This window comes from Emydura macquarii, unplaced genomic scaffold, assembly GCF_026122565.2.
Source record: "Emydura macquarii macquarii isolate MOO-44397 ecotype Brisbane River unplaced genomic scaffold, CSIRO-AGI_Emac_v2 contig_1950, whole genome shotgun sequence".
Classification (NCBI taxonomy): domain Eukaryota; kingdom Metazoa; phylum Chordata; order Testudines; family Chelidae; genus Emydura; species Emydura macquarii.
The window spans coordinates 1-14,508 of record NW_027132087.1 but is presented as its reverse complement, the minus strand read 5'-3'; the positions used below and the strand labels follow the sequence as shown (position 1 = coordinate 14,508).

General features: G+C 50.1%; 2 gene segments (V, D, J or C); both read left to right on the top strand.

Annotated features, from left to right (window-relative positions):
- Window positions 1-4,717: 4,717 nt before the first annotated feature.
- On the top strand, window positions 4,718-5,222 carry LOC137159870 (immunoglobulin lambda variable 9-49-like). The segment is given in 2 exon segments: window positions 4,718-4,763; window positions 4,912-5,222. Coding segments are annotated over 2 exon segments (357 nt in total).
- Window positions 5,223-10,710: 5,488 nt separating this feature from the next.
- LOC137159869 (immunoglobulin lambda variable 4-60-like) lies at window positions 10,711-11,193 on the top strand (the record flags this gene model as incomplete). The annotated part of the segment is given in 2 exon segments: window positions 10,711-10,756; window positions 10,906-11,193. Coding segments are annotated over 2 exon segments (334 nt in total), but the record flags the coding sequence as incomplete, so codon positions are not given.
- Between the last annotated feature and the right edge of the window lie 3,315 nt (window positions 11,194-14,508).

Here is a 14,508-nt window from a genome sequence, read left to right as displayed (position 1 = left end):
GGGGAGCTGTAAAGTGCTACTGCAGCCAGGGAGCAGGGAGCAGATTTGCATGCAGGGGCCGTTCTCCAGCTTGGCGGGCTTAAGAGAGAATCGGCGGGTTCCAGTCAGACACCTGTTTGCCTCAGGAAGCTGAGCTCACCTGGATTCCCACCATGGCCTGGGCCCCTCTGCTGCTCATGTACTGCTCAGGTCCGCTGGGAGAGTTGACTTATCACAAAACTTTGTCCAAGGGCTGTTGTTATTACGTTGGAAATTCAAATCAATTAAGGGTTTTTTTTCAGGGGGGGTTGAGGGTTTGTTTTTGTTTTTGTTTCGAGCATCACTGCTGTTGAAATGTAAAAGCAGATCAATGGTCTGAAAACTGTCCTGGAAATTAATGACGTGCAGCCAAATCTCTTGCCCTTCTGCACATCCCAACCGTGAGATTTAGTAACAGTTAATGGGATTTGGGGATACTCATCATTTATATGTTCCTGTTTTTATTCTTGTTTAGGTACCAGTTCACAGCCAGTGCTAACTCAGCCTTCCTCAGAGTCTGTGTCCCCAGGACAAACAGCTAAACTGTCCTGTGCCGTAAGCAGTGGCAGTTACACACTATATTGGTACCAACAGAGGGCTGGCCAAGTCCCTCGCTTTGTGTTGCGTAGTACCAGCAGCAGAGGCGATGGGATCCCAGATCGATTCACTGGTTCCAGCTCTACCAACGTTGGTTATTTAACCATCACCAATGTCCAAGCAGAGGATGAGGCTGATTATTACTGTGCCATATGATATGGCAGTGGGGGAGTATCCCACAGTGATACAGTCAGACAGGGAACTGAGACAAAAACCTTCACTGTCCTTCACTTTATGTCCTGCTGCGAATCCACTGATTAGGGAGTTTGGTTTGAGAAAGTGGCAGAGTCATGCTATGACTCCAAAGAGATATTGTTAAAATTATTCATTCAGAATATATTCAGCAAAAATTTAATGAATGAAAACCTTCAAAAAAACAGGGTCTTGAACAATTCTAGGACAGAACAAGGAGCTAAATGGGAAGCAAAATTTGTCATGAATGAATCATCTGGCTGTGCTAAATGGGAGTGGCTGATGGGGGAGACAAAACTGAAATTACAAGCTGGAGTTAATGTGCATCATTGCCAGCTGCGGTCTCAGGTTCATTTCAAACCCATCTCAGAGTTATTGACAAAGAGACTGCTCCGCACACCTCTGCTCTTCCATTCACATTTCCTCCCCAGCAGGGCATTAACTCAATCCTTTTAGGGATGGAGCCAAATTTTCAAGCTCCTGATGACAGTTAAAATGACAGTAACCGTACTTGCCCAGCTCTCATATGCACCCTTCTCCCCAGGGTACTGGGAGGTTACACTGATGTTTCCCAAGTGCATTGAGACACCAGAGGGAAAGATGCTGCTGATGTGCTTCTGAGTGAAGAGGGTGGGGAAAAGCTGATCCTTCTGCCGGGAGACAAGGAGGATGGAGTAGAGAAGGGCTATCCTTTGCTCAGCAGCTGAAAGTCCTAGCAGAGAGCAATCACTCCTGTCATTTGCTCCAGGAGAACCCAGGCTCTGCAGCCTGGACACGCCTTAAGAGTGCACAGGCTGAGGTGTTTGTCTCACCTCCCCATCTCCCCCTGATGAGCTGTGATCTGCCCCTGGAGAGGGCAGGAATGAAGGGAGAGCTTCTTTGGAGCTTTGTCTCTCTAATCCTCCTACTGGTAACTTTGGGTCACTGCACCTCAGAGATGAGGGAATGCGGGTCTGGAGAGGCTACGAATTCTCAGGGCAGTTAAACCTGTGGTTATAAGCTGGTGACACTACTCAGATGGGTGTCTGGGAGACAAACACAGGGTGCTGGATTTTGAAGCAGCTACACATTGGCCTTCCCATCAGATACTACAGTGAGGGGGTTGTATCAGTGTTCAGAGAGACAGAGTGCTCTTGTATCAGCTGTGGAAAAGAAGAGAAATGTTTGATGCTTCCATACAAGTGGACCAAAGAGTAGATCCAAGATGGCAGCTGCAATCGAGCGTGTCCTACCCAAAGCCTCATCGTAGTTTCAAACCGCCTTTCAGAGCGTTGCAGGGCACAGTCTAAACGTCCAGCAAAATTCTCTAATTGGGCAGAAAAAGTCAGCCAAACCTTAGAATTGCAGAATTATAGAAATGTAGGCGGGAAGAGACCTTCCTTCCCAGAGTTCCTAACTCCTCTGTGCATGAACTGGAAACAGAGATATTTCCCAGGTGCCCTGTCTGTTCACAGGAGGTGCGATACGGGTGGGAGATGTCCCTGAAGAGAGATTTAGAGTCAAATGGCTTTTGAAAGTAATTCAGGAGCTGTTAGAAGTAGAGTGACACCCACCCCTCCTAAGGAGCAGGAACAGGGTTGTTTTTATACACTGACCCAGACAGCGCCCTGTGACCTGCTGCTGTCAGGGGAGGTCAGACGTTGGGCAGGTTCAGCCAGCAGCCAGTGAGCAGGGAGCAGATTTGCATGCTCCGTTCTCCAGCTCTGGGGGTTTAAGAGAGATTCGGCAGGTCCCAGCCACAGATCCGTTTGTTTCAGGAAGCCGAGCTCGTCTGCATCCCACCATGGCCTGGGCCCCTCGGCTCCTCACGCTGCTCACGTACTGCTCAGGTGCTCTGCGGGGAAAGGTCGTATTTACTTTATTACTGTAATACTGGACAGTGTGAGATCTAACGCAGGGAAATATTCTCTTTAGAATTAGCACTGGCAGTGAAGTGCTGAAGTTTTATTTTACTTTGTTTGTTCCCCTTTCTCAGGGTCCAGTTCCCAGTATGTCTTGACTCAGCCATCTGCAGAGTCAGTGTCTTCAGGCCAAGAGCAGTGGGCACAGCATTGGCGGTTATAAGATACACTGGTACCTGCAGACCTGGCCAAGCCCCTCGCTTTGTGCTGTATGGTACCAGGAGCAGAGGCGATGGGATCCCGGATCGGTTCATCGGCTCTACAGACTCCTCCAGGAACACGGCTTATTTAACCATCACCGGGGTCAAGGCAGAGGATGATGCTGATTATTATTGCACTGGACATCAGCACATCCCCAGAATATTTATTTAGTTTGTTTCTTTTGATTTATTCTGAAAGCACCGATTCCAAGCCTTGTGTACAACACACAAAAACACCCAACACTGAACAATCAATAGTTTCTAGTTCTTCTCTCCTTCCAGGTCCCCTCGGGGTTCCTCAAGTGAAAGCAACTAACACACAAGATGAACAGTTTTTTGCAGCACATTCGAATTGAGAAAAGCTAGACTGTCCAAAATTTTACAGAGAATTCACTTCAGTATCATCACGGCAATTAAAAAAAAAAAAAAAAAAAAAGCCGATGCTCTGAATTGGTTCTGAGGCTCTATTTCTGTTCAGACTTTCCCCTTGGGTCAGAGTTTGTTCTGAACAGACACCGATGGCCTGTCCCCTCCATTCTGTCCCCCAGGCAAAGATATAAGGGAAATATACCAGCTATCAACTGAACCGACCACCAGGTGTCATCTGTGCTGCACAAATTTACTCTCAGATTTGCTCACCGCGCAGAGTAGGGCTGCTGGGTCCGTGGCTGCCTCAGACGTAAAGACGCATGTGTTCCCATCTACCTAAACCCAGGCCCCATATGGGGGGGAGGGGGATGGGTACCCTTAACTGGGGCCCGGAGGCCCGGCCCAGGCTGCAACCCCCATTACCACGAGGAAAAAAATGTTCATGGCTCATGAGATTGTACGTCTGGGATGAGGGGTTGTGGTGTGTGTGTGGGAGGGGGCCCGTGCTACAAGTTTGTACTGGGCCTGAAACAATTATGCTTGGGCCCTGCCCCAGCAGAGCCCCTGGTGTGAGATCCAATCAGCAGGGCGGTTAACGTGGGAAGGGAGCGTCCGGAGCAGACGTGACACTACTAGGTTTGTTTTTTCCAGTCAAGGGCTGGGGTGCTATGTGGGATTTTTCGACTCAAGATGGGATTTTTCGACTCTCAAAAATGACTGTCATGATGGAAAATGATTCCCACCGAAGACAGCGATTGACACTGCTTGGATGCCCCGCTCTGGCCTGAGCACCGGTTTACTTTTTGTGGTTTCGAGCCTATTAAAAGGCCAGCTAAAGAAGTGTCATTAAAAGGCAGACAATGGATCTGATCCTGCACCACTGGACCGGGGTGGGTTTTGTCTTTGATTTCAATGGCTGCAGGATCAGGCCCGGTGTTGTTTATTCAGTGCTTTTGTGCTGCAACAACAAGTCATTTTAGTGACCAATGGGGACCCCATCGGCCGCACGACAAATCGTTTCTATAGCGAGAGACGCAATGGGCGTAACAACCCCCATGTCTAGCAGGACGCGATTGTGAGGTGGGGAAGCCTTTCACACGCTGCAGGTGCAGACTGGCAGTTATGCGGCCATTTTCTCTGCGCGGGCTGGGGAGCGCTGAGCGCTCTGCACTGTCCCAGGAGAAAAATAACTATCTTCCTATGGCTCCAGCTCCCCAAGTGCCTATCTGGCCCTGGTCACCAAAAGTGATTGGGAGCCCCCTTTAATGGCCTCTTCCTCTCGGAGGAAGTAGAAGGGAGGTGCTGGCGGCAGCAGCCAATCAGCAGGGAGCAGATTTGCATGCAGGGGCCGTTCTCCAGCGCTGGGGTTTAAGAGAGAATCAGTGGGTCCCAGCCACAGACCCATTTCCCCAGGAGGCCGAACTCATCTGCATCCCCACCATGGCCTGGGCCCCTCTGCTCCTCGCGCTGCTCACCTACTGCTCGGGTACAATGATGAGGGTTTAACACACACTGTGCTTTAGGAAGCACTTTTTTTTCTGTTTCCCTCACTAACTTCTAGTTTCTCACTCCTTGATTCTGTTTCACTATTCAGCCAAAATATGATAATCAATTAATTCCTGTCCTTGTTCCAGGTGCCAACTCGCAGCCCACACTGACTCAGCCGCCTTCGGACTCAGTGTCCTTGGGAAACACCGTGAAACTCTCCTGCACTCTGAGCAGTCAGCACAGTAGCTATGTAATCTCCTGGTACCAACAGAGAGATGGCCAGGCCCCTCGATTTCTTTGGTATAGTTCTAGCACCAAAGGAGATGGGGTCCCAGATCGATTCACCATTTCCAGTTCCGGTGCCATTCGCTATTTAACCATCGCCAATGTCCAGTCAGAGGATGAGGCCACCTATTACTGTGGTGCAGATTATAGCCTTGGTAGCAGCTATGGGTAACTCACCATGACAAAGTCAGATGGGGAACAGAGACAAAAACTTCCCCATTCCCAAGCTGTATGCATTTTACTTGCAACAAATCAGCTGATTGTTGGTTACCGAGAATTCCAGCTTCCTGCAATCTGACAGGGAACGTCTCCTCCTGCTCCGTCTTCACAGCCTTTCCAGAGGGGCAAAGCAGCTTTTACATGTTGCTTCCTTACTTGGCCTCTGCAGGCTGCACAGACAGCTCTTCCCCCTCCCAATCCGCCAGATCTCTCTTCCCAAAGTCTGAGCGGTCAGTAACAGCTCTTCTCCCTCAGTGATGAGTCATATGTAAAGGCCTGGGGGTTACAAGTAACACGAATCCATCTCAGCTGAAGGAATACTATCCACTGGTGTCATTTCACCCATACACTTCCCAAAACCTCCTCCACTCTGGTTCCCTGTGATGTGTTTCCCCTTCCGCACACAGTGCTCGATCTCCCCCTAAACACAGAGCTGGGTCCCGGAGACCAATTAATGAACAGGACAAATCACAGCAGAGGTAACTGCCTGTACTGATAGTTATCTCTAACCCACCACTGTTCTCCCATCCACCACTACCACCTGGCCAAGGTCTCTGTTCAGACGTTAGTAATAGGGAAAGGACAGCAGATTTGGAAATAACCGAAAATCATTTATCATCCCTTTTCACCTGTCCCCTCTCCCTGTGTTGTAAAAGTTTATACTGACACTGACGACGTGAATATCACTGTTGTTCTCATTTTGGCCTTTAGATGCCGATGTCTGCCCATCATAGTGTGTAGCTGGTATTGATGAGGGAGTTCCCCAGAGTGCGATGGCCTTGAGTGAACACAGGGTGATTCTGTCACCTGCACGTCTGCTGTGAACGGCAGCAGGAGACTGTGCAGAGGAGGAAGTGTTGCGCCTGCACACACGGCATGTTTGAGTATGGAGGTATTCAGTTGCTCCAGGCCCCTGCTCATCATGCACAGAGAGCAGCTCCACATGCATGTCCTACGCTGCCCAGCAGTGTTGTTTGTGTAATACCGTTCATGAGATCACTGACAATTTTCTACATTAGGTACCTGCTGGGACAGGAGCATTTAACCAGCAGAAAATCCAGGGTGGAAGGAATCCCTTAATGAAAATGTATTCTAACCCACCCCAGGGACAGTAGAGAATTAAACTCTCCCCATTCTCCAGTTTAAATGGGCAAGATACTTCTCAGGTCCACTTACTTTACAGATAGTTCCCACGTTTGTTCTGTCCCGCACTGTGACCCGTGTGTTTTGCTGGGTTGTGTCTGCTCTGTGGGAGCAGGCCATTGCCTGGGGTGGAGCTTTGACTCCAGAATTTGGTCCTGCCAGAAATACACCTGGGCCCTGATCCTGCCAGGTGCTCAGCAGCTCCGGGGGGGTGCACAGCACTTTCCGCTCCCACGGCCGTCACCGCGAGAGGAGAGTTCTCCGCACCTGGTCGTGGGACCTGTCCAGAGCACACCATAGTCCCTGCCTACACCCGGGCACACTGCAGTGTCGGTATCTGGGCACACAAATGAGTCATGAAATGAATGCTCTTTGCTAGGGGGGAGCTCCTCTTTGGTGTCCTGCTAACCTGTGTAAAGGGCCCCCAGACACAAGGTGGGGGGAGGGGGGCTTATTAATACATGGCATAATAATCATTATAACTGAAACCTGGGTTGTCTCCTGCTCAGCCCCCAGGACTCCCCACACACTATGAGCATCTCTTGTGTAAGAGCCCAGAGGCACTCCAGGGCTCCAGCTGCATTCCTCCTCCAGGCAATCAGCGCCCCTGGACTGAGCAGGTGGGGCCAATCCAGCCAATTAAAGAGGGTGGGGCTAAAACCAAGCCTATAAAGGGCTGCTGATGGTGCTGGTTTGGGACAGGCTGTGCTTGGGGGGTGAGGGGAAGCTGCTGGGGAGCAGAGCTAGTATCTGTGCTGGGCTGCTGGAGGAAGGGCCCAGAGAAGCAGTCTGGGGAAGTTAGGAAACTAGGAAGCAGCTGGGAACAGGAGAGTTAGAGACTCTGTGGCTAGGCAATGAGTTAAAAACCTGATTTTGTGTATGTTTGTTTGTTAACTTCTGCTAAAGAAAACCAATTTCCTTGCCGAAGGCTGGGTGTGGAGGGTGTGCTTTGGAGCTGGGGCAGTCGCCTGGCCTATGATGGGCTCCCTGGGGATACATGAGAGCATTTTGTCCCTGGCGTTCCTGCATTTTACAGGCATTCTAAAGGAGGGTCAAAGGAAAGTTTACCAAGAACTTCCCTGCCTTTACCAAGAACTTCCCTAGGACTCTTCTGGGTGCCCAGGCAGCTAGGCAGTGCCCTCAGCAATAGCGCATAGAAGTCATGCTGTGCTTTTCTTTGCAAGGGCCAGCGTCTGACACAGTTTCTAAAGCGAGAAAAGCAAAAGTGGAAATACCCCCACTGAGCTCTGTGCACAGCTAGTCTGGAATGGGGGAGAAGGACTTTGACAGCATGCAGCTGGTGAGGGAGTTCTGTGCAGCTTCACAAAAGAAAAGTCTGTGTGTTTACCTGGCCCTCACCACCATGACATTGAAGTGTCTTTTCCTTCTCACACACATGAGCTCTCTGTAACAGGCTGCTGGGGACACCCAGAGCTGTCAGCCCCTTTGGTAGCTCTATACCTCAGCAAGAGGGGGTTTTTGCGGCAGCTCAGACTGTGTATCAGCTCCCTGCCATCCCATCTGTCTTCCTCACCAGCAAACTCCTCAGGGATCTCCCAGCCCACAGTCTGGCCCAGCAGGTAACAGTCAGTCAGTGACCGCCATCCCCGAGCTCCTCAAAGATGTTTCTCTGCGATGCAGAGCCCCTACCAGTGTACCTTCACAAAGAGATTGTTTGCTGCTCTTTTAAAGAGTCAGTACATTACATCTTATTGATTTAACAGGTCTAAATACACCCTTCCCTTCAAACACAGCACTGAATTGGTTTATAGTAAAAATAACTAAGTTTATTAAACAAAGGACATAAGTTTTATGTGATACCAAGTAAAGAAATAAAGGCAGGAAGGGTTACAAACACAAGTAAAAATATGCTTTCTAAGGGGTAAGATGTAACTTAATAAGCCCCTGTCTTCATTCAAGGTAGTTTCCTCGCCTGTCTTCCCTTTCCCAGCAATAGCTGGTTAGCTCTCAGCCAGGATTCCCACAGAGTCCAAGGCTCTGGTTTTCCTCGTCTCCATTCTGCATAGGGTACTTCCTATGGGTGTTGGGAGAAAACGCCCTCTTCAGGGGTTACTACATCTCACCCAGCAGTAGAGATGATGTCGCAGGATAAGGCCTTCATAAAAGGCTGTGCACAGTGATTGACCTTTCTGGACAACCCCCACTGTGTTCTGAGACATAGGGATTCTTAGATACTCCTTCCCCTGGCTGGTCCTGGGGTTGCTGCATGGGGTGGGGGTGGATATTCTCTTTTGGAGCCCTGTTTTTGCACGGACCCCCAGGGGCACTGCTCTGTGTTATAGGGGTGTGCTCCATATTTGTGCAGAGGGAAATAAGAAAGAATCCTGTGTATGCAAAGGCAGAACGTGCATGATGATGGATGTGAACAGAGCAGAACTTCTCATATATTGCAATAGTTCCTGAGCTGGTCCCCAGAGTGGGACAGATGCAGTCACTGAGAAGGAAGCATTTCACTCAGACTGTTCAGGGCAAACGGGTGAGGGGAACATGGAGAGGCGGCAGGGTCTGTTCTTCATGAGGCATGTTTGGTGAAGCCCTTTCAAAATGCTCTTTTTCCTATGCACATGAATGCACACAAGCTTCCACCGATGCCCAGCTCAGCACTTTTCAGCATCACAGTACTGCCAGTCTCAGATGTTCACTGTCAGACATCCAACTTGGTGCAATGGGCTTAAAAATCACGAGATGGTTTTATTTGTCAGCTAATGTCCCCGGGAGGGGTCACATGTTTAAGCTTTTCTCCATAACCACAAGGGCTAGAAACTTATTTTTAAAAAATAAGTAGAAATTCTGAGCTAATCACATGTCTCCGGGAACTGGGGCTTTGAGAAACATACCAAATAGCATGAGACTTGCAAAACGATCATGAGTATTGGCAACAGTGTCAGGCCACTCATTTAGGTGCCTAAATATGGATTTAGGAGCCTAACTTTAGGCAGCCATTTCTGAGAACCTGGCCTAATATAATTTTGCTGTGAACAGGTGCGATTCTGAGTTTGCTGCTGCAGCCTGCAGAGGATTTCAGTATCAGAGAGGTCTGGGTCTCACAATGAAAATCCAGTGTTAGTCATTCACATTAGAAGCAGTAAAAGATATAAATGACCTTCACGGTCCGGTTTATTTGCATTTTTACTGTGATTCACTTGGGGACCAAAGCATTTCAAAAAGTTGATATTCCTCCAATTATTTACTGTAAACCCAGCACTGGATTTCTGCTGCTTAGCTCAGGACGAGCATTCAGAGGAAGAGATTTAACGTTCCCAGTGGCTGTTAGTCGACGATTGTTATGGCTATTGTAATGAATCTTATAACGAATCATTGTTTACGGAAATATTTAAATACCAACATATCATTAAAGAAAATGGGAATAAAAACCTGTCTGATTATGGGCTTGGTACTAACACTTGCATGCAATCAGTTCATGAAAGACGTATGTACTATCTGCAGTGTTCTATTCAATCAGTATATTATGACAGTAGTAAGCTTTTAACAAATGCAGTAGGAAAAGTAATTTCTCTATGTCCTGATTTATGAAGCTATTCCCAGTTACATCCTGCTGCACCAAACAGTCAGATATGCCCTGTGTTACCAGCACTAGCCCTTTATCTTAGAATATTAAAAATCAATTGACAAGAATAATTCCCAAAGTCACTTGCAAAACAGTGTGCTGTTGCTTTGACCATCTCCACATGTCTGCCAGTCATTGCTCTGCCTACTATTGTGTTTCTAATTTGGCTTTGGCCAAACACTCTTCTGAACGATTCAGCCCTGGGCCAAATACTGCAATCGAATGTTTGCTTCGTCCTTGTTTTATACACCTAGAAGGAGTGTAACCATCATGTCAGTAAGTGAGCAACTTCCTACCATGGGGAAATCCCAGCACTGGGAATGCTGCTTGTAGCTAGACCCTGTATGAGTAAGGATTATTCCAGAGGAGAAAGGCAGCAAAGGTTAAAAAGGACTTTGCCTGCAAGGGCCTCCGAGGGGAGGAATTGGCAGTATTCTTTGGAGCTGGACAACAAGCGGTTTGCAGAGTTACAGCAGGAAAGTAAATAAACCCATTTTGATCTGCCCCAGTTAACTCCTGGACACAGAAGAGCTCCCCTTTTACAGTCTTTATTCTTCTTCAGGCTGCGGGGAAGGCAGCAGCCAATCAGCAGGGAGCAGATTTGCATGCAGGGGCTGTTCTCCAGCTCTGGGGATTTAAGAGAGAATCAGCGGGTCCCAGCCACAGACCCGTTTGTGTCAGGAAGTCGAGTGCGTCTGGATTCGGCGCCATGGCCTGGGCCCCTCTGCTCCTCGCGCTGCTCACGTACTGCTCCGGTGAGAGGCTAGGAGTTATTCATATTACAGTCAGAAGTTTCTAAACAAATAGCAGTAGACGTTTTCTTCCAAATAATGCACAGTGTTAAGGAACAATTTAGCAGGATTTGGGTGTGCAGGTGATTTATAGCCATTTATTCTCATTACAGGGTCCAACTCACAGCCCACCCTGAGTCAGCCATCTTCAGCATCAGTATCTCCAGGAAACACTGCGAAACTCTCCTGCACCGTCAGCGGTAGCATGAGCACCATATCCTGGTACCAGCAGAAACCTGGGCAAGCCCCTCGCTTTGTGCTGTACGGTACCACCAGCAGAGGCGATGGGATCCCAGATCGGTTCACCGGATCCACCTCTGGCAGTGTTGGTTATTTAACCATCACCAATGCCCAAGCAGACGATGATGCTGATTATTACTGTTCCCTGTGGTACAGCAGTGGTAGCGTAGCTCACCGTGATGGAGTCAGATGGGGAACTGAGACAAAAACTTCCCCTCTCTCAGCCTGCATTCAATACTTTGCAGAGCTGGTTTACAGCCGAGGCAGAGGACGACGTCTTTCCCTGCATGTATGTCCTGTTCACCATTGATTCCTGTCCCAGTAAAATGAGGGGAGGTGGGAATGTAGCAATGTTAGTGGTGTGGGGGGAGATGCATGTGCTATCTTTACTGAAGAATGCAACAGCATAAAGACCACCTAGCAACAGGATCTGAGGGTCGTTGCTGCGGGAAGATGGGATGTTCTGAGAACTGAGATATGCAGCAAAGCACTCGCGTCACATTCCTCCTCTGAAGCTGGAAATCAAGTTGCCACGTGACCTTTCTTCTAACATTCGGCCCTTGGCAGAGTTATCCGAACGTGTCCATAACCAGAGCCCATCTTCAATTCATGCAGGGCGTGTTCTCAGCCAGGGCGCTCAGTCATGTCCAAATGCAGCCTCCCTCCTTTCAGATAACAAACCAGCCCCACCGTGCATTGCCAAGTGCATGTCCACGTGTGATGGGCTTAAGCCCCTTGCCTGAAAGGCTAGTGAATGCACCCAGTTAGTCCTGCTCTGCACCTGGGGAGGTGAGTAGCCAATTGGCTCCTGCGCAGAGGGGGTGAAGCTAAGCCATAAGAAGTAGACTGAAGCGGCTCAGTTAAAAGGGAGACAGCAGAGGACTCAGGCAGAGAAAAGCCCACAGCTAGGGTTTAACAGGAGGACATGGGGGAAGCAGCTATGGGACAGCATTGGTTCCTTCCAGGGAAGCCCTGAGATAAGGTTTCTGCAAGTTGAAAGTGAAGACTTTTGTAGCCCAGGGGGCAGAGGAATTATGCAGATTCCTTTGCACATGTTCATGATACCTTGGAAAGGGTTTGAACTTTGTGACTTGGCCGGGGACGGAGCCACAGCGGGTCTGGCCAGAGGCAAGCAGCCAGCACGAGAGCCGGGAGCCGAAGATACCGGTGGTCTTGTACCTGGATGCAGGGGGGGCACTTCAAGGATGGATGTACCCCACCACATATTGTACCAGAAATGAGGTTGTGGGCACCCCTGAGAAAGGGGCAGACTACCTCAGAGGTGAGGGGCAGACGGACAGACTAAGGCTTTTATTTTTCTCTTCCTCTGGGGAACGTGGAGGTGTGTGTAGTCCACATGCTGGCAGCCCAGCAGGAGAGCAACAGTCAGAAGTGCAACAGGCTCAGCAAGAACGTTTCTTCCCTGGCCCAGATAATTGGACCTCAGGGACCCAGGTCGTTTTGGGAGAAGTAAATTCTGCCGGACCAGTGCCTGGCCTGGTAAAATTAGGCCCGGGTGACAACTCGGAAGTGATTTGAGAGGGTAGCGACCGCAGCAGGAGGACAGAATCCTCCTGGGCATCTCGAGTGGTCCCCGTTCCTCTCGGGAGAAGCTCAGGTGACCTGCCGAGCTCTGTCCAATGAGCAGGGTGCGGCCCCGCAGGACTGTAGAAGCCATTCTGGAGAGGCTGGGACTCAGCCTGGAAGCGTGCTGCCACCTGTTTAGGCCAGAGCCTTCCCCCGCCTGGACGTGCCCTAGAATGGCAGCACAATGTTTACGAGATCTGGCAACACAGTGGTTGGTGCCTGACACAAACTCCTTGGACGAGGTGGGGTGGACCTTGTAATCTTAGAACCACTCCTCAGGGTTTTCTGACTCACGCCCAGTGTTGGTTGGGTCTGGAGGTTTTGACCGACTTCTACTGATGAGGCTGCAGTGAGGGCGGAGGCCTACAGGGAAGCTGGTAACACTGAGGGTTAGTTCCAGGGGGCTGGTCTGAGGGAAGCCAGGTGACGGAGAACCCTGGCCATCGGATGGCAAGGGAGACACTTGGGGGGAGAAATTCTAAGGCAATCAGGTACCCAACAAACCGGAGGAGATTGTCCCGTGATGACTGAGGCTAGCACACAGGAGTCAGTCAGGAGAGCACGGTTGTGTGTTTCCAGTGTGGCCGAACAGGTCAGATAAAGCATTGCCCACTCATGGAGAGCCGCTATTTGCACTGCTACTACAGCCAGGTCTGTGGCGTGGGATGCCCCTTCAGTACGGGCGCACTCCAGCCTACCAGGTAACTGCTAGTGTCTGGTCGTGAAATGAGAGGACTGATTGACTCCAGGTGCGGACAGACGCAAGCTCACGGGAGCAGTCTCCCAGCTGGGAGCCTAGACTGGCATTTGCCAGTGCACGTTTTGTGTGTACTTGGAGAGACGTGAGTGTACCAGCAGTGACGTAGACATACAAGGCCAGATGAGCAGGCTGAGGGTCAGCCTAGCAAGAGACCTCCCCTGGTCTGTGACTGTGGGCAGAGGCTGGGCTAGTGTCCCAGCCCTCTTACAAGAAAGGCGCTGCTTGGACCAGCTGACCAGAAAACGCCCCTCACTGGGGCACAGGCTGTTGGGCCGGGGGCGCAGAGGCAAGACCCAGGTGCGTGGATTGGACAGACTGGGGCAGGGGGTCATGAGACTCGAGGAAGAGATGCCAAGTCAACTACAGGCCCTGGAGACACAATGACACGAGGCAAACCGGGAGCTGGAGGAGCTGAAAGCCTCATGCCCGGAAATAATAGAGGCGGTTGCAAAACATGATTCGGACAAAACCAGACCTGCTGCACAAGAAGGACGGTTGACAGCAGCTCGAGCGGGGACTAGCTGCACTGGGAGCCCTGGAGAAACGCAGCTCCCAGAGTAAATCAGGAGTAACTCCATCAAAGTCAAAGGAGTTACAGCAGCGTAAAACTAGTGTGACAGGAGAACCAGAAACTCCAGCCGAAAAACGAAATCCTGAAAACTGGCACCCAAGGCTGGAGTAATGGGAGGGGTTGCCGTTGTGCTGCAGGGCACTGGAGAGTGTTCTCTGCCTCTTCCAGGGACTCTGGTTGGTAATCAAAGAATTGGACTGTTTTGATTTTTCTTTTATACTGGGGCTTTTTTTATCACTGATGGGAAACTATCGAGCTATGGTCTGTCTGTGCCAGATGGGCTGTGACAGGGAACGGCACCGCGTGGCAGCCTTGGAGTCACAGACAGAAAGGGCTGTTTTGGTCTCTCAGCCTAGGAAATGTGTGCGGGTGCCTGTGAGGCACGGCCAGGCCTGGGGGAGGCAGTGTCAATGGCCAGGCAGCGCTTTAGATTTCTCTTTGTTTTTAAAAGAGATTTACAGAAAAGCTGAGGAAAAGATGGAAACCCTGGCAGTGACAGGTTAGTTTTTAGTCCAAGAGCCACACGACCCTTCCCCCATCAGGAGGGTGCAAGTGCAG